General features: G+C 45.5%; 1 protein-coding gene and 1 pseudogene across 1 annotated transcript in view; one reads left to right on the top strand and one right to left on the bottom strand.

Moving 5' to 3' along the window:
• EFTUD2 (elongation factor Tu GTP binding domain containing 2) overlaps positions 1-19,811 on the top strand; it is a 40,670-nt gene that overhangs the window by 14,915 nt on the left and 5,944 nt on the right. Inside the window, exons 8-17 of the mRNA XM_036116824.2 lie at positions 1,802-1,892; positions 3,058-3,140; positions 5,963-6,129; positions 8,348-8,472; positions 13,221-13,284; positions 13,663-13,753; positions 15,687-15,822; positions 16,950-17,077; positions 17,975-18,168; positions 19,369-19,480. Of these exons, the coding sequence (XP_035972717.1) occupies positions 1,802-1,892; positions 3,058-3,140; positions 5,963-6,129; positions 8,348-8,472; positions 13,221-13,284; positions 13,663-13,753; positions 15,687-15,822; positions 16,950-17,077; positions 17,975-18,168; positions 19,369-19,480 (1,191 nt within the window). The remainder of the gene's footprint in view (positions 1-1,801; positions 1,893-3,057; positions 3,141-5,962; positions 6,130-8,347; positions 8,473-13,220; positions 13,285-13,662; positions 13,754-15,686; positions 15,823-16,949; positions 17,078-17,974; positions 18,169-19,368; positions 19,481-19,811) is intronic.
• On the bottom strand, positions 1,005-1,398 carry LOC118551200 (large ribosomal subunit protein eL22 pseudogene; annotated as a pseudogene).

Below are 19,811 nucleotides of genomic sequence, written 5' to 3'. Positions count from 1 at the left end.
CTACCCTTGACTGGATTTAATTTGGCCTAGGAGGGCAAATGCTAAGAGGTGATGTCTACATTAATGCTCTCAGTTATATAGAAACAACAGAATTTTTTAAATGACATCATCCTTAAATCTACGATGATTCCATCCACGTGATAATCTCTTTCTAGGAGTAGCTTCTCTTTGAGAGTGGGTTCCTCTGTCTTTGTGCTTCTCTTCTCTGTAAAGCAGTGAACATACATCGTTGTCTTTCCCATTCCAGCTGGTGGGTGTTTCTTCCCTGGATCTTTCCCCTACTCTCTGACCCCTCTCTTTTCTCTTTCCTTTATTTCTGTCTCTTTTTCTTAACCATACGGAGAGCTCAAGTTCATAAGTGTGATTTACTAAAGGAACTTTGAACAGTGCAGGCTTATGATAAGCAATCAACATATGTTAGCTATTATTGTTTTTTAATACGTTTGGCTAGATTTTTTTTATACTTACTTCTTGTTATAACTTTTTTTTTTTAAGTAGGCTCCACCCCCAGCATGGAGCCCAACTCTGCGCTTGAACTCTCAACCCTGAGTCAAGAGTTGGATACTTAGGGCGCCTGGGTGGCTCAGTTGGCTGAGCAACTGCCTTTGGCTCAGGTCATGGTCCCGGAGTCCTGGGATCAAGTCCCACGTCAGGCTGCCCCTGCTCTGCGGGGAGCCTGCTTCTCCCTCTGCCTGCCACTCCCCCTACTTGTGCTCTCTCTGTCAAATAAATAAATAAAATCTTAAAAAAAAAAAAAATCCATTAAAAAAAAAAGTTGGATACTTAACCAACTGAGCCACCCAGGCGCCCCTAGCTTTTTTTTTTAACATAGATTTTTTTTTTTCTTTTTAAAGTAATCTCCACAACCAATGTGGGACTCGTACTCAGATCCCCAAGGTAAAGAGTCGCATGCTCTACTGACTGAGCCAGCCAGGAGCCCCTCTTGTTATAGCTTTTATATGTGTGTGTGTAATTTTTTTTTTTTTTTTTTTTGGTTCCCAAGGTTTAATCAAGAACTCATATAAAATATTTCAGATAAGTGCATTTTAATCTTCCTCTTCATCCTGGTTAATCTGGAAACAACACAATTCACAACTGTCTTTGCAGTTGGCAACTGCTCACAGTCACATAGATTATTCTTCTTCACATATTTTTTGGGGAGATATTTTAAATACCTTTTGGAAAAAGGCACTTTGGAAGTTACAGTAATCTTGCTCTTGCACCTTTCAATGGTTACAACCCCTCCACCAAGATTCCCAACTTTGAACTGTTCAAAAATGGTGGCATCCATGATCCCATCTTCCACTGAGTGGGGGCAGTCAAGGTAAACTCCAGAACTTGCTTTTTTTTTTTTTTTGGTCCCCTCTTTGCCACAAGCTTTTTCATGCGCACCACGGGGCAGCAGGGGCAGAAAGGGCATCATGGTTTTTTAAACCCTAAAATGCCCCAGGGTGTTTCTTTTTACTTACATGATGCTTCAGTTATTGTTTTTGTTAGCAGTGTATGAAGGTAAGATTGTAGGATGCTGGATTCTCTGTAAGGTTTAATCGTGCTTTACTTGCTTGTTCAGATTTATTTTTACTTTTTTTTTTGTATTTGAACCAAACCCCCGCAAAAATGATGTTTAACACCGAGATATTTCATCTTCAAGGGTCATTCTGGTTAGAGGCCTAGATAAAAATCACAGTCAAGGAGAGACATCAGTGTAAGTTACTAGCAGCCGGCAAGCCCCAAGAACAGAAGGAAGCCCTCTTGCATAGGAAGAAGTCTTGACTGCTCTCTCTGTCTTTGTGACTTTCAGAGAGGTGTTGGCATCAAAAGCACTCCTGTGACGGTGGTCTTGCCAGATACCAAAGGAAAATCTTACCTCTTCAATATCATGGACACTCCAGGTAGGACATTCCTTTTACTATCAGAACCTTACCCTCTTTGGGGTGCCTGGGTGGCTCAGTCGTTAAGCCTCTGCCTTCGGCTCAGGTCATGATTCCAGGGTCCTGGGATCGAGCCCCACATCAGGCTCCCTGCTCGGCGGGAAGCCTGCTTCTCCCTCTCCCACTCCCCCTGCTTGTGTTCCCTCTCTCGCTGTGTCTCTCTCTGTCAAATAAATAAATAAAATCTTTTAAAAAAAAACAGTTAAAAAAAAAAAGAACCTTACCCTCTTTGTTTTTTGTGCTCTCGTTCTTCCAGAACAGAATAGAGCATTTCATCTTTGTGTTTACATTCCCTTCACTTCCCCTTTCATTGAGATAATTTCTGTTTTCCACGGTCTCCTTTGCTCCTGACTAGTTAATTCGCAGGCACTGTGAGCCAGGCTTTCTGTTTCGCCCCTCTCTTTGCTCTGCCCTAAAATATTTAAATATTGGGGAATCTCATTCATTGACTCATTTCAGCCTGTGTCAGGCCGCATGCTAGGCGCACAAGGGTGAGTCAGACAAGGCCCTGGCCTCAGGCGCTCTCAGTCCTTTGGAGGAGGCCAGGGGGTCAACACACCAACAGGTCATCCTAGGAGCAGTGTACCTTGCCCTGTGGCTGACTCTGTCTTCATCTTATGGAAAGGACCAACTCAGGGCAGAGTTTTCAATAGAAACATTGGAGTTTTGACAAATTGACCGTCTCAGCCTCAGGTGCCCAGCGCCCTGATACCTCTGAGCCCCTTCCACCACCAGCAGCACCTTGCCAGGAATTGTCTCCTGTGCCCCAGGCCTTTCTTGCCCCTTCTCCTGCCTCTGAATTATCCTCTGCCCCCACAGAACTCTGCTTACTGCTGTTGAGGCCGAGCTGGTGTATGAATGTCGAGATGTTACGCCCTCCTAGGGCATACAGAACACTTCGTTCTTTTTGTGTTTGGGGACCTGCTGTATGAAAGTTTAATCCAAGCATGTGACTCTAACTGGTGGCATTTCATACACGGCGGGGAGCTGTGGGAAGAAGGGAAAGGGCGTATTTGGGGGTTCACATGCTTTGCAGTGTTCCCTCAGACCACCTGCAAGTTAATTGTGCCTCATCCTGGCACCTGGCACCACGCAGGTAGTGACTTACTTGGTATTTGTCTTACAGGACATGTGAATTTTTCTGATGAGGTCACGGCTGGCTTGCGCATCTCAGATGGAGTTGTCCTTTTTATCGATGCCGCTGAAGGCGTGAGTCTGCCTCTACCCTCTTAGGATCCCTCCTCCCTGTTAGGTTTGCCCCACGCGATTAAACGTCTGTGGGATTAAGGCTCACATTTGGTTTGAAATTAAGGCAGCATATGAAGTTCAAAATTAGTTCTCAAGGGGCGCCTGGGTAGCTCCGTCATTAAGCGTCTGCCTTCGGCTCAGGTCATAATCCCAGGGTCCTGGGATCGAGCCCCACATCGGGCTCCCTGCTCCGCGGGAGGCCTGCTTCTCCCTCTCCCACTCCCCCTGCTTGTGTTCCCTCTCTTGCTGTGTCTCTCTCTGTCAAATAAATAAATAAAATCTATTAAAAAAAAAAAAAAGACAAAATTAGTTCTCAGTATGAGTCCCTCACTCCCTGCTCAGTGAGGCTCAAAATGATAGGACCCAAAATAAAATGACTAATGTAATTAAAAAGAGAAGGAGGAGAGTATATTCATGTAAATGGATTTTAAATGTTAATGCGTTTTTCTAAACTAGAGAGATTAGAGTTAAAAGACCCAAGGTGTCTTATGTATTTCTAAACTGAAAGATTAGGTAATTTGGCTAACTTTATTCCTGTGGTCATTGATGAGATAGCCAGCAGAGGGAGCCAGAGTTGCTCCCTCCCCTCTCCCCCATTTGACTTCATTTTGGAATAATTTCAAATTTATTGAAAAGTTGCAAAAACAGTACAGGAGTACACTGTCATTTGCTTTGTAATTCTTTTTCTGTACATGTACCCACGCATACGTGAGTGTGTGCATATTTTCCCCTTGAATTGTTTGAAAGTAAAATATTTCAACATGTTGCCTCAGAACAAGGGCATTTACTTACAGGACCAAAATACAGTTACCAGAATCAGGGAATTTAACACTGATACAATATGCTGTGTAGATCTTTTTCTCTAGACCTTATTGAATGTCACTAACTATCCCAGTAGTGTCCTTTGTAGAATTTTTTTTTTTCCTGGGGCACCTGGGTGGCTCATTCGGTTAAGTGTCTGCCTTCAGCTCAAGTCATGATCCCAGGGTCCTGGGATCGAGCCCCGCATCGGGCTCTCTGTTCCACGGGGAGCCTGCTTCTCCCTCTCCCTCTGCCACTCCCCCTGCTTGGGCTTATACTCTCTCTCTCTGTCAAATTAATAGATAAAATTTAAAAAAAAAAAGAAGAAGAAGAAGAAGAATTTTTTTTTTTTTCCTGATCAAGGATGCTGCCTAGCATTCAGTCCTCATGTCTACCTTAGTCTCTTAATTAGAACTGTTCGATAGCTTTTCTTCGTCCTTTATGACGGCATTTTTGAAGAGTATAAGCTATATTTGTTTTGTAGAATGTCTCCATTTGGGTTTGTTGAATGTTTGCTCATGGTTATGTTCAGGTTATTTTTGGCTGGAATGCTACATGAACGTAGTTGTGTTCTTCTTAGTCCATCACATCAGGAGGCCCTGGGTGTCACCTTATCCCATTACTGGTGACACTAACTTTGGTTGCTTGGTTAAGGTGGGTTTGCCAGGTTTCCCCAGTGTAAAGTTACTATTTTCCCTTAGTAATAAATAATTTGTGGAGATATACCTTGAGTCTATATATACATTATACTCCTTTGCAAACTTTGCATGCTGGTTTTATCATCTATTACTTTTTTTTTAAGATTTATTTATTCATTTGAGAGAGAAAGAGTGGGTGCAAGTCGGGGGAAGGGTAGAGGGAGCGAATCTCAAGCAGATTCCCCACTGAGTGCAGAGGCCGATGCTAGGCCCAGTCCCATGACTCATGAGTTCACAACCTGAGCCGAAACCAAGAGTCGGATGCTTAACTGACGGAGCCACCCAGGCGCCCCACATTTTTTTAATCTCTACACCCAACATGGGGCTCAAACTCATGACCCCAGGACCAAGAATCGCACACTCCACCAACTGAGCCAGTCTGGCACCCCAAGTTTTATCCTCCATTGAGCATTCCTAGTTTATTTCCGTAGTAGTTGCAAATGGTGATTTTATAACTTTTATTATTCCTTCTATATTTTTTGGATGGAATTCTATTGTGAGGAAGGACTTCCTCTTCTCCCTCATTGCTTAACTTATTGTCACATGTGTGGATACATGGATTTTTATTTCATTCAGTGAGTTATAATCCATTGCTATCCTTACATATCTTGATCCTCTAGCTATCCCAGATTCGGTTAGATAGAGCTCCTTCAGGTTGGCTTCTTTGTCCTTTTGACATGTCCCATCTTTTTTTAAGTACTTTTTTACTCTTCGGCACCCGATGTTTTAGACTCATTTTGTGCTTTCTCTGCCCCAATCCTGGAATCAGCCATTTCTTCAAGGAGTTCTGGATCCTTGTAATGGGGACTGGTATTTAGAAACAAAGGTCAGGGTGTGTTCACTGCTTTGGGGTCCATTACTTCTAGACCCTTTCACTGAACACAGACAGTGTATCCCCGCACACATCCATCACTATTTCTACACATGTATATGAAACGTGATTAACAATAAAAAAAGAAAAAATCATGTGTCCATCCTAATACCCACACTTCCATCCAGCACCACAGGTGCTTCCTGGGCCTGCCTCCGCCCCTCCTCCAGCACTGGGAGACCTGGCTCCCAGCATCATCCGTGTGTTTATCCGTGTCTCAGTCCTGCCAGATGCCCTCTTCAAGGTCCTGAATCAGCCTTTAGCCAAGACACCCTCTGCTTCCACCCAACAATCTATTTCCCCAGGTCCTCTTTTCCTCATACTTCGTATTTTCAAATAGTACCCTCTTTGGCTCTGCTCTGGACTTTTCTGCCCTTTGCTCTTCTCACCACCTTCTGGGCCTTGTGTGTCAGGTGATGCTGAACACCGAGCGACTGATCAAGCACGCAGTGCAGGAGAGGCTGGCTGTCACCGTGTGCATCAACAAGATTGACCGGCTGATCCTGGAGCTCAAGCTGCCTCCCACCGATGCTTATTACAAGCTGCGGCACATCGTAGATGAGGTCAATGGGCTCATAAGGTATGGGATGCCGGGCGTGGATTTCCTGTCCTCAGGAACTCTGTGTTTTATAAATCTTAACCTTGAACACCTTTGGGAGGCAACTCAGATTTCTTGGGGTGCATAATGAGCTTTTTGGACCGGGCGAGGGGCACGTTCCAGGGCCCTACAGGATTTTACTCCACAGCCTTGGCCTCATTGACCCCGGGCCTTAACCAGCTGTGCAGCTTAAGACACATCTTCACTTCTGCATCGTGCTTAATACCTGGGCCTCTAGAATTGGTCTCACTTTCACCCCATACCAAGTGTGTGAACCTGGGCAAGTAACTTACGCTCCTAGAACCTCAGCTTCCACCTCTTTGAAAGGGGAATAATAATGTTTGCCTAATGGGATTAGTTATAAGAAATTAGATAGATATTTGAGGCAACACACTTAGCACGCTGCTTGGCATATAGAACCTGCTCAGTGAATAGTGTTAGTTGCTGTTACCTTCTAATGCAGACTCAGTAAATGAAGGAACTGTTGGCTGTTGTTTCTGTGGACGTAGTTGCTTTTCAGCAAGATGCATCGTGGGCTTACATTAATAAGTATGAGTGGTGGCTGGGAGACCTTAGAATACGGTATCAAGGTGACTTGGAAGAATAGATTAAATATATCCTAACTACGGTCTTATCTGCAGGCTGACAGATGGACTGGGTGACTTCTTGAGACCCCTCAAAGGGCCCAGGACAAGGCTGTCCTTTTGAGAGAACACCTCTCCAGTTAAGGATAGTATCCCCATGGCCAGAGACAGATTTACCTTTAGGAGGCTCCTCGGTGTGTAGCCCTAATTCTCAACAGCCCAGAAGGGCTAAAAATGACTGGAAACTAACATAACATCAGGAGCCCCCAAAATGAAATGTCAGACTTCTTTATGTATCCCCTTTAAAGTGGGGGGTGTGGCGAAATCCTGATCACCAAAATAGGAAGTCAGATCTCAGCCTCTAAACAAGTAACAGCAACATAAACATTTTCTTTAGGAATATGGGACAAGTGCACTACAAGTTTTAAAAAAGTTGAAAGCAGTTACCTCAGGGGAGCATAACTTGAGAGAGGGTAGAATAGGTAGGGGACTGCTCTTTATAAGCCAATACTTTCACTTCTAAATTAAGAAATTCTGGGGGCGCCTGGGTGACTCAGTCATTAAGCGGCTGCCTTCGGCTCAGGTAATGATCCCAGGGTCCTGGGACCGAGCCCTGCATTGGGCTCCCTGCTCAGCGGGAAGCCTGCTTCTCCCTCTCTCACTCCCTCTGCTTGTGTTCCCTCTCTCGCTATATCTCTGTCAAATAAATAAATAAAATCTTTTTAAAAAAATTAATTAAGGAATTCTGTAAAACAGGGCATCTGGGTGGCTCAGTCGGTTAAGCGTCTGCCTTTGGCTCAGGTTGTGATCCTGAGGTCCTGGGATCGAGCCCTCCATCGGGTTCTCTGCTTGGAGAGGCTGCTTCTCCCTCTCCCTCTGCCTGCCGCTCCCCCTGCTTGTGCACGCGCGCTCTCTCTCTCTCCCCCTCCCTCTCTGTCAAATAGATAAATAAAATCTTAAAGAAAGGGGAGAAAAATTCTGTAAAACAATCTGTCGCTGAGGCTAGGGTTGTGGATTGGATTCCTATGTACGACTGGTTTTCTTCTAAACATTAGTGAACTTGGGATGCTGTGGCTTCTGCATGCATGGCTTTTAAGACAAAATTTTAACATGAATTTGTATAACAAAGCCAAACAAAACAATAAAGGAGAACAGGACAATGAGAGTGGGGAGCAAAGTTACCCTTATCTTTTGTTATTTATCCATTTCTAGTGTTTATGTCTGCTTGTATTTGTGAAATTGAGATTTCTCTAAAATGCACTCCTCTTTCACATTAGATTCATTTCTTGTGTTCCAAGATCTTTGTCTCTGACCTCCAAATTTCCCTTTGTCTGTTCGGTGTGGTTAACTTCTCCAGGATCTTCTCCAGGATCGTGCATGAAGTTCCCAGCTCTGGGAAATCAGCTCGTTATTGGGAGTTAGGCGACAACTCCACCGTGTCACTTTCTTGGGCCAGGCCTCTGGCAAAGCTGGGTGTGTGATGCAAGCACGTGCTGAGGGCGAGGGCTGGAGAGAGGCTGGGACCCTGAGTCCCTGCCCTTCCGCCCAGGCGTTGTGTCAGGTGTTGCTGCTCGGCCTGTCTCTGTGCTCACGACTCTGTTTCATCTCTGTTTCAGCATGTATTCCACGGATGAGAACCTGATCCTTTCCCCGCTCCTGGGCAACGTCTGCTTCTCCAGCTCCCAGTACAGCATCTGCTTCACGCTGGGCTCCTTTGCCAAGATCTATGCTGACACCTTTGGTAAGCTCTGGCTGGCAGTCTGCCTCCCAGCTTCCCCAGAGTCATGTGTGCCTTTCCTGCTGAAGAGTTTAGAAGTGGCTTCATGCCAGAGTCCCCTGTTGGGAGCATTTTATCAACTGTTATTGTCAGAACCATTATTGTCACTCTCTTTGGCCCCTAACCCTTTCTTTTGGCTAAGTGGTTTCTAAAGATTAGAAAAATAAAGGTACCTGTGGAAGAAGTGGGTGAAGGGGGAGCTCATTTTAGGAATAAGAATCTCTCCCAGTGTGAGACAGATACTGTCGGAAAGGAATGATCCACGCCCACCGCACAGCCCTTTCAGACCTCTTCCTCAAAGGTGGGATCTCTCACTAGTGGTGCTTCTAGCTGTCTTTCCGACCGTATCTAGGCACATCGACATTTTATAGGCCTACTCGAGAGCTCACGTTGGATTTACAGTCCGCTGGGATGCCCGGCTGAGTGATTTTACAGGTCCCTGGAGCCTTGACACCAGAGCCCTGGGACCCGCTTTCCAACTCAAGAGACTCTGGCACTCTCCGCCTCTGTGCCTCCCAGTTCCCTCAGATTCCGATGATAACAACCATGTCCTGAGTGTCAAACGCTGTACCCCTTGGGGGGTCATGATCACCCATTTTGAGAGCTGAGGAGAGGCTCTGTGAGAGGTCTCGCGGCTGACAGGCGCTGCAGCTCCAATGTTTCTGTTCTCCCCACTCAGTTGTCCTTCGCTTGCTCTTGTGAAAGAAATGGGCAAATACAACTTTTTTTTTTTAAATATGTACATATTTACTGCATCCTCATTGTAGAGAACTGAAAAATACAGTAAAATCTAGTCAAGAACGCAGATTCACCCGTAACCTCATTACCATAACCATTGCAGATATTTGTTAGAGTCCTTTCTTTGTTTGGTTTTCTACATAAATGAGATCACATTTTATAGAGAAAGATATAACAGATATAAAATATGTAATAACACAAAATAAATTTTCACTCAGTATTGGATTATAAGCATTTGCCTATTTTATTAAAGTTCATTCCTAAAAATTATTTTCTGTAATTGCCTAGTGCTCCGTGTATAGATAGATGTATTATAACTTAGCCACTTTATCATTAGACATATATTTTAGTTGTCTGTAGCTGGCTCTTTTAAAGATTTTATTTATTCATTTGAGACACAGAGATACAGAGAGAGAGAGAGAGAGAGCATGAGCAGGGGGAGAGGCAGAGGGAGAGGGAGGAGCAGGCTCCCCGCTGAGCCAGCAGCCCAGTGTGGGGCTCTATCCCAAGACCCTGGGATCATGACCTGAGCCGAAGGCAGACGCTTAACGACTGAGCCACCCAGGCGCCACCGGGAGAAATAGATGGACAATAAATGAAACTCATCTGAGCAGAGTTTTAATTTATAGGTTTCTGAATGTTCTTTATAACAGTATGTGAAGCAAAGCCCAAGACTGTTTCTGTAACTACAATGTTTTAATGATTCAGTTTCTGATTGAAGGTAGCCCTAAGCCTCAGGAGAGTATTACCCATGCTTGGAACCCACTGTTCATATAGAGGAGCCAGCTGAGGGCTCTGACATCATCATCATGAAAAGCCATATACGGACTTGTATAAAGTCAGCTCTGGAAGGGACATCAGAGATATTGAGTCCTTCCCCTTAATTTCATATATGGGAAACTATGCCCAGGGTTCCAGAACCTCCTGATGGGCTTGGGACTGGAATCTACTTGGGGTTTTTTCTATCACACCGTACTGCCACAGTTGATGCCCTGTCATCTTAACTAGGAATCTGGCAGGGCGTGGGAAACAATCTGTGACTTGTAGAAACACCGTCTGGGGGTAGACAGAAATCCACAGAGTGATGAACAACAATGTATAGCATCAACTTGGGCAGGAGGAGATAGGGTTTGGTGGACAGGTGGGGAGTGGGGAACTGGGCATTCCAGACTCGCAGCATTGGGCAAGGAGGCACAGAGGCAGGTGGTTTGGACCCATGGCCTGCTTAATAATGGTGGACCATCTCACCAAGGAGAAGAGTTGAAGTAAAACTGGGCAGGCAGGGGTGGGACCACATCGAGGAGGGTTTGGAATGCCAGATTAAGGAATTTTGACTTTATTCTGTAGGCAGTTGGGAGCTATTAAAGATTGGGGTAGGCTGTAGGCCACGTGGTCTCTGTCACAACTATTTAGCTTCCCTGATAGAGCACAAAAGCAGCCACAGACGATATGTAAATGAATGAGTGTGACCATGTTTCTATAAGACTTTATTTATGAGCAGTGAAATATGAGCTGCACGTGTCACAAAATACTCTTCTTTTGGTTTAGCCAACCATTTAAACTTGCGGACAGGGGCACCTGGGTGGCTCAGTTGGTTAAACGTCTGCCTTCAGCCCAGGTCATGATCCCAGGGTCCTGGGATCGAGTCCCACATCGGGCTCCCTGCTCAGCGGGGAGCCTGCTTCTCCCTCTCCCTCTGCCCCTTCCCCCTGCTTGTGCTCTTTCGCTCTCTCTCAAAGTATTTTAAAAAATAAAATAAAAAATAAATAAACCTGCGGGCAGAACCTGTGCTTTGCTAGAAGGACATGCATAGGCTATGGGCTGAACTTAACCCTCAGAGGCAGTACCTGCATAAGGCTACCCCGCAGCAGCCTGAGGCACTGACCCTACTTTGCCAAACATCCAGAGAATGCTCTGAGGTGGGACAGGGACGATTTCTTGCATAAATCAACTACCTCAACTAATTCTCCTTTTCCAGGAGCTAGACTTCCTACATGGTGGCCAACCTAAAACTTCCTGACTGTGTGCTTTGGCAACGTACCCTCCACCCTGTTCCCCGTATTCACACACCTACTCCAAAAGTCCTTGAGTAAGAACGGTGCTCCTGGGCAGAACAAAAACCTGTGCCCCAGGATGGCTTCCTTCCACAGGCAGTCTCAAGCAAACAAAACATGAAATTCATGTCTCAAGGCCACTTTCCCAGCCCCTGTAGTATCCTGGGGTCTATAGGTGTTTCCCAGGATCCAAGTTCTCTCTCACAACCTGCTTAAGAAAGATACACATACGGGGTGCCTGGGTGGCTCAGATGGTTGAGCATCTGCCTTCGGCTCAGGTCATGATCCCAGGGTCCTGGGATCGAGCCCTACATCGGGCTGCTGGCTCAGCAGGGAGCCTGTTTTTCCTCTCCCTCTGCCTCTCTCCCTGCTCGTGCTCTCTCTCTCTCTCTGTGTCTCAAGTGAATAAACAAAATCTTTAAAAAGAAAAAGAAAGAATTACATATAAAATAAATGAAAAAATGCCACAAAGTTATGTTTAAAAAATTGATAAATGAAAATAAAAATGGGGGTGGGCTGACATGTGCAAAGCTGATGGAAGGTAGGCCAGAGAGAGGAGAGAGTGCAGGAAGGAACACCCATTTAGACATTTTTACCAATATTCAGATACAGGATTGCAAATATTGGATTCTTGTTATCTGTGAGATCAAAAAGGAGGAGATGGGTTGGAGAGATGTTCATCCCTTCTTTCAGTGAGCGTTTATTACACTTCCGTAGCACGCTAGGCCTGGTTCTTGTGAGTACTGTGAGTATGCTATACCATACATTAAGTGCAGTAGTAGAGGTGTGTGATAGACATAGGGATTCAGAGGAGAGAGCTTCACTAATGTGGGAGAGAAGGGAAGAATTTGGTAATTAAAGTGGGGAAGAAAAAGATTGTGAGCTTGGATGAAGTGCCAAGGGTAGCCTCACTGAAAGAGAGAACAGTCTGAAGGGGAACATAGCTGTAGGGAAAAGGTGATGAATTACCTGTTTGCCATCTTGAGTGAGAGAGAACAGTCTGACATCTGGATAGAAATACTCATGAGCTAGTTGGTGACGTCAGTGATCCAATTGACTGTCACAGGAGCTCTTGACTGAGAAGATCTTGAATTTTAAAAGCCCCCATTGCTGGGCGCCTGGGTGGCTCAGTTGGTTGGGCGACTGCCTTCGGCTCAGGTCATGATCCTGGAGTCTCAGGATCGAGTCCTGCATCGGGCTCCCTGCTCAGCGGGGAGTCTGCTTCTCCCTCTGACCCTCCCTGCTCTCATGCTCTCTCTCTCATTCTCTCTCTGTAATAAATAAATAAATAAAATCTTTTAAAAAAAATAAAATAAAATAAAAGCCCCCATTGCTTGGCTCAGTCTGACCAGGATTAAGGGTTACAGTCAAATTAAAAAGATTAATTGGTAAAAAATGAGACAAAGGTTGGCTTTGGTGTTTTCTCTCCAGAGGACTAGATGTCTGCCTTCCAGAGGCTGAGGGCTAGTCGGGGCTTTAGCATGGCACTGCAGCTGGGAGATTGCCACGCTGGCAGCAGAGAGCTTCTGTAGATCAAGAAAGAATGAAGGAGCCATCAAGCTTCACTTCTAGAAGGAACTGGGTTGCAGAGCATAGCATATGGGCAGTTGAGCCTGTTTTATCAAAGGAAAGAGTATAAACCATACCCTTGTCCATAGCTCAGTTTTTTGTTTGCTAGACATGGAGCTCGACATAGAGCCACCTCTGGGTGCTTGTTTTGGCTACAGCATAGTCTTATCAGCTTTGGGCCAGTCCTGTCCTCATCTGTGCCTCAATATCCTTGTCTGCCTGCCTGGGTAGAAGGAAATGTCCGGACCTTGGAAAGGAAGGTGCTAGAATTCCTCAGCTGTAAACCACTTATGCACCTGGAACAGACTTTCAAACAGTGCTTAGAGTATAATCGTATGTCTTCTCTTACAGGTGACATTAACTACCAGGAATTTGCTAAAAGACTCTGGGGTGACATTTATTTCAACCCCAAAACGTAAGTGGAATGGAGAAATGACTCTTTAGAGGGGGGATCCATTTTCCCAGGAAGTGAAGACAGAGAAAGAGTTCCTGAGATTAAAACCTACTTTTTTATTAGCCATGACAGTCATCTTTCCTCCTCTAAGTGGATTGGCTTCATGAGCTCTTAACAGGATGAGGCTGTTTCTCTTGACGTCTTCACAGCTCAGCTTAGGCGTGCACGCAAGTCATAACCATGTACCCTCTCAGGAATCTCTCTTTGGAAATATGATCACATACACGTTCCTTCCCCTTGACCCTGCTCAGATTCAGAACTTAGGAGATTCACCCTTGGGGTCAGTGACATGCCTTCTCCCTGCTGGCTCACCCATAACTCTTTTTTTTTCCTCTTTAGACGAAAGTTCACCAAAAAGGCCCCAACCAGCAGCTCCCAGAGGAGCTTTGTGGAGTTTATCTTGGAGCCCCTTTATAAGATCCTTGCTCAGGTGAGTGTGTCAGGCTGCCTGATTCAGGTCTGCCCTTGTAAGCATGAGGTGGAAAAGCTAGTGAACTCACACTTCCCCTTGTCCCTAAACCTGCTCAGTTTCATATTACTAAGTATGAGAATAGTTGATCACCAGTCTTCTAGATCTAGAACGCTATAGTTGTCTAAATGCTGTTGAATTCAGAGTGAAGGGAGAAGATACAGAAGAAGGAAAAGGCCCTGGAGAAATTTGTGTAAAGATTTTGTCTATTCAAAAGAATATGACTCTTGAGGGGCGCCTGGGTGGCTCAGTCGTTGAGCATCTGCCTTCGGCTCAGGTCATGATCCCAGGGTCCTGGGATCGAGCCCCGCATCGGGCTTCCTGTTCGTGGGAAGCCTGCTTCTCCCTCTCCCACTCCCCCTGCTTGTGTTCCCTCTCTCGCTTTGTCTCTCTCTGTCAAATAAATAAAATCTTAAAAAAAAAAAAAAAAAAAATGACACTTGAGAACTAATAATTTTAGTTGTGGGGATTTGATTTGCAGATCAAATTGAGAAAGTACTCCAGGTTTAACATACATATAACATATATGTTAAAACATTATTTACAACACCAGGGGGAAAAAACTGGAAATAAGTTAAATGTTTACCAATAAGAATCTGATTAAATGAATTATGGTACTTCTCAAATGAAGTATTTTGCATCCATTAACAGAATGGCTATATGAGCTTGCTTTTAATGACTTTTCTGGGCGTGTATGTATGTGATGTTTGTCAAATTGAGAAGGATGCATCATGGGGCACCTGGCTGGCTCAGTTGGTAGAGCATGCGACTCTTGATCTCTGGGTCATGAGTTCAAGCCCCATGTTGGGCATAGAGCTTACTTGAAAAAAGAAAAAAGGATGCATCAGACAGTGGTAAGGATGTAGTTAAACATGTGGGATGCTTCAAAGAAAAGAGCATAGCGTTGCGTTACATGAATTTGTGCTACCTAAAAGACAGAGGTAAAAGGGTAACATTGTATGGGAATTTTCATAGATCTTTTTTCCAAGACAGTTATAAAATATTCAAGTGTTCAATAAGCCCTGGGCACAGTGAACACACACATACACAGAATGTGTGTGGCCGTTCCAACTGACAAAAAAATAAAACATAGCAACAAGACAAAATAGCATGATTAAAATTTATTAGTGCTGAAAAATACTTAGTATCTTGTGTCAGACTGGAATGGATTAATAAAAGAAATTTGTAGAATCTGTCTCGGTAGAGACCTTGAGTCTGCTAAGGATGATTTAGCTTGGCCTTGCCCTACCAGTGGATGGACTGCTAGGTGACCTTTTTTGGTTCCTTCCGGTGCAGTGATCCTCTAAATCTGAGAAGTCTCTAAAATAGGGAAGGGTAGGGTGCCTGGGTGGCTCAGTTGGTTAAGCGACTGCCTTCGGCTCAGGTCGTGATCCTGGAGTCCCGGGATCGAGTCCCGCATCGGGCTCCCTGCTCAGCGGGGAGTCTGCTTCTCCCTCTGACCCTCCTCCCTCTCATGCTCTCTCTCCCTCATTCTCTATCTCAAATAAATAAATAAATAAATAAATAAATAAATAAAATCTTTTTTAAAAAAATTAAAATAAAATAAAATAGGGAAGGGTAGGGTAAGGATTTCCTGAGTGGGATGAGATGCTGCTTTTCAGACATCAGGGGGCAGCACTGAAGGTCCATTTGAGAGGTCCAGGTTTATTGGCTGGTGTGGGCATTTAACCAAGCCCTTCTCACCCGGGGTTGGTTTGAAGAGTAGGTACCAAAGATTTCCGGGAAATCAAATAGTTGTCCTTGCCAAGAGCTCTTCCTATAGAAGAGAACTTAGTGCAGCGACCCTTCAAATTGCCCTCTGCCCTTGCCCTCTATGGCAGGCACCACACCGGGGCTGTCACTATAGCCAACGTGGTGTCTGGTACCCACACAGGTTGTGGGTGACGTGGACACCAGCCTCCCCAGGACTCTGGACGAGCTTGGCATTCACCTGACCAAGGAGGAGCTGAAGCTGAACATCCGCCCCCTGCTCAGGCTGGTCTGCAAAAAATTCTTTGGCGAGTTCACAGGTAACAGAAGAGCTCACGGCCCCTTTCCCATCCCCATCATCATGTTCTGCCACACGTATCGTGTGGAGCTTTTCCTCATCCCACAGCGGTGTTCAGAGATGTGAGGCTCTTTTAAAGAAACTGCAAGTCAGGATGTCCAGCACCTGGGTTTTCTTCCTAGCTGTCTTCTTCAGTGGACGGTACCAAGAAGTCCCTCTTGGAAAACAGAAGCAATTAAATTTCCCTACCAGGAGGAGCATGCATTTAAATAAAGGAGATGGGGGAGCAGATTCTGAGGTTCTAGTATTTTTGCCAGGGGGGCGGTCAGGAAGATCAGACTCATGAGTTATGGGAGGTAGTGGGGAAAACACCAAGCCCGGATTTCTCTTTCCTCCGAGCTCCTGTCTCCTCTATTTGAGTAGCAGGGAAGGCAGGTGATACAGTAGAACAAGACCCAGACCAGTTGAGAAAAGACCTGAGTCTTGCTCCTATTATGGCCCTGACCCTTCCATGTGGTGAGACCCTGGGGCAGCCACCCAATTCTTCTGTGACTCGATTTCTCATCTGTAAAATAAGTGAGGCGGGAAAGGTAAAGTCTAAGGGCCCCCTCAGCAGTCTGGTGGCAATTAGGTGTCTGAATCCTCCAAGTACACAATTTTAGTAGTTCATTATGGGCTGGCCATCAGTCTGACCTAGGAGATACCAACTGAAAACAGATCTGCCTTCCCCAAGGTGCTAATGGAGGTCCTCTCTTGCATGGCTCATTAGCCATTAGAAAAGCAGGATCGTGTATAGAACGGAAACGTGTGCAATGTTTCCCAAAGGAAAAGAGTCAATTTAGGGATTGTTCTAAGTAGATCTAAAGAGAGAGGGTACTTATTTAGTGTAAGCGCTCAGTAAGTGCTTATATTCAATAAAAGATCATGGATTGGTAGAGATACTTGAAAATTTTTGTCAGCTGAGTTCCAAGAAACCACCGAGCCCTGCTTCTTGCTCTTCTCTGACATAAGTGTGGCGCCATAACTTTTAGACCCGAACATCAGTCCTCTGGCTTTTAGCGCTCTGGCTATCACAACTAGATCCATAACTCACCGCTCACTTCCCCCTGTGAGAGTGTATGGTAATGGCTTGCTCTTCTCCCTGCACAGGCTTTGTGGACATGTGTGTGCAGCACATCCCCTCTCCAAAGGTGGGCGCCAAGCCCAAGATAGAGCACACCTACACCGGGGGTGTGGATTCCGATCTCGGCGAGGCCATGAGCGACTGTGACCCCGACGTAAGGGAAAGCCCCCGTTTCTCTTGATTTTTTTCCCTCATGTATGGGGGTGCTGTTTTCTGGTCATAGGAAGAATGCCTTCTTTCCATCCTTGTTTGCCACTCACTCCCCATGAGCAAAGTCAAACAGACCTGAATTCAAAGCCTAGTGGTATGATCTTGGGAACATTATTCAACATCTTAGACCAACTAAGAGTCTTGGTCTATAAAATGAAGGTAATAATACATATGTGATTGTTACAAGAATTGAATAAGATAGAGGAAGTATTATAGTTGTGTTCAGCATGGTGCCTGACAGATAGTAAAGATTCAACAAATGGTAGCTAACCTTGTCAGCCTTGGGCTTTAAAAAGATCTTTCCCAGGGGCGCCTGACTGGCTCCATCAGTAGAGCGTGTGACTGTTGATCTTGGGGTCATGAGTTCAAGTTCCACATTGAGTGTACAGCTTACTTTAAAAATAAGTAAATAAATAAAACTAAAAATTTAAAAATAGAACAGTCTTTCCCAGCCATTCCTAAGTCAGTCCAGTTTCTCGGCATAAATATACAACCAGTTGAGAATTGTGTTACGTCTTCGGAGGGAATTTGGGGCAAGCAAGTCTTGTAATCTTGCAAGTTAACAGTGCCATTCTGCCATCCTAAACCTACTTTTCTTTGCCATTGCCCTCATCCCCCTAGAGAAAAGGAAAAGAGTTTTTTTTGCTATGTCTGTGACATTTATTAACTAAGCAGGGGGTAGGGCGTGGTTTGGGATTTTCCCAGGAGATTGACGTATCTTCCTCCAGGTCTGGGCAGCCTCTTCCCGGAGCTCATGTCATTGCTGTCAAGGGAGGTAGAGACCGTGGTATTTACCATGGGAATATGTGTGGTGGAGCCTGCACTCTCTCTCCATCTCCAGGGTCCCCTGATGTGCCACACTACCAAGATGTACAGCACAGATGATGGAGTTCAGTTTCATGCCTTCGGCCGGGTGCTAAGTGGCACCATCCACGCTGGGCAGCCTGTGAAGGTATTGGGGGAGAACTACACCCTGGAGGATGAGGAAGACTCCCAGATATGCACCGTGGGCCGCCTCTGGATCTCTGTGGCCAGGTACCGCCCACCACAGCCTAGGAGGCATGCCTTGGCCTTGTCACTGGAGCTGCCAAAAGGAGCTGGAAGGAGTAGTCCTCCTTGGAAGCACAGCGGCTGCATGGCCCCCTACAATAGATCAGTGGACCCTCCCTCACATCTGTTGACTTCTAGTTCTTACTACCCAGAGTTGCTAGGGCCAAAAGGCAGCTACTGTTGGGATAATGCCAAAGCCTTGCTTTCGTGTTTTGAATGGCTTGTGTAAACTTTTGAAACAGGATTTCTATTTTTACTCTTAATTCTCTCTTCCTTTTCTGTGTTCCTAAGTCATAACCTATATGTTTCTTCCCAAAAGAAGTTGTCTCCCAGCCTCCACTGACTATTCTTTGACCAAGACAGAAGATTTTGCTGGATCCCTTGTAGCTTCCCCATCTTCAGAATCAGAGTTAGCTTGGGCCTCTGGGCTGCTTGTGAGTTCCTAAGTTTGGCTTCTCAGCTAGCAAGCAGAGCGGAGGCAGTCCTGTCCCTGCCGTTGCTGCTGCACCTTGCCGCCGGCCCCCGTCCCCTCTCCCAGATCCAGCTGTTCCCTAGAAGGCAGAAGACTGATGAGCTAGGACAGTCACAGTGTCTTCTAGGATGCTTCTGGCATCTCCTTACCTTCTACCCCTTGGGCAGGGCTTTGCTTACCGCTACTATCCAACTGGAACTGGGTTTTCCTGTTTTGTCCTCTGACAATACCATGCACTTTCCTTTCATGTGCTAATCGGTTTGTGACTCCAGTTGACCCTTGAACAGCACAGGTTTGAGCTACGTGGGTCCACTTTAATGTGGGTAATTTTTTTTTTCAATAAATACACTATAGTCCTATAAACACATTTTCTCTTCTTTAGGATTTACTATTCTTTTAGCTTACTTTATTATAAGAATACAGTGTAGAATACGTATAACACACAAAATATGTGTTATCGGTAAGGCTTCCAGCCAACAGTAGGTTGTTAGTAGTTAAGTTTTGGGAGGAGTCAGGACATAGATGGAAGTTTCAACTGCATGGGGGGTCGGCGCCCCTAACCTCCACATTGTTCAAGAGTCACCTGTACGTATATGTGAGGTTATATGATTGGTTGTTTATTGTGCCCTTCCCTGCTGGAATATGTCTGGTTCACCCCTGCGCCTGGCTCAGTGCCTGGCACCCCTCCTTATTTCGCTTATCTGTTGCTCCAGGTACCACATTGAGGTGAATCGTGTTCCTGCTGGCAACTGGGTTCTGATTGAAGGTGTTGATCAACCAATTGTGAAGACAGCGACCATAACTGAACCCCGGGGCAATGAGGAGGTAGAGTTTTTTGAAAAAGCAATTGGATTAGTTTAACCTAGAGGGTCACACGGAGCCAGACCACACGCGAGCAACCAGCAACAGAACTCACGGGGTACTAACCCAGAGTCATGACCACTTCCTGGTTCCGGGCCTCGGCAGTGTTCTCGATCTGACCCTGCTCGATTCTCCCTGCACTCTGCTCGGATGCTAGGAATTAGGGGGAGTTCCTTTATCTTTCCCTCTCTCTTTATTCTGCCAAAATGCACGGAATAAATGGCCTTCAGGCTGCCTCCAAGCAGCACTGTGGCTTCTGGTGGGGGAATGGTGCGCTCCTCTCTGACCTCCACAT

This window comes from Halichoerus grypus, chromosome 2 (genome assembly GCF_964656455.1).
Source record: "Halichoerus grypus chromosome 2, mHalGry1.hap1.1, whole genome shotgun sequence".
NCBI classification, from domain to species: Eukaryota; Metazoa; Chordata; class Mammalia; order Carnivora; family Phocidae; genus Halichoerus; species Halichoerus grypus.
This window is presented reverse-complemented; position numbering and strand designations above follow the sequence as displayed.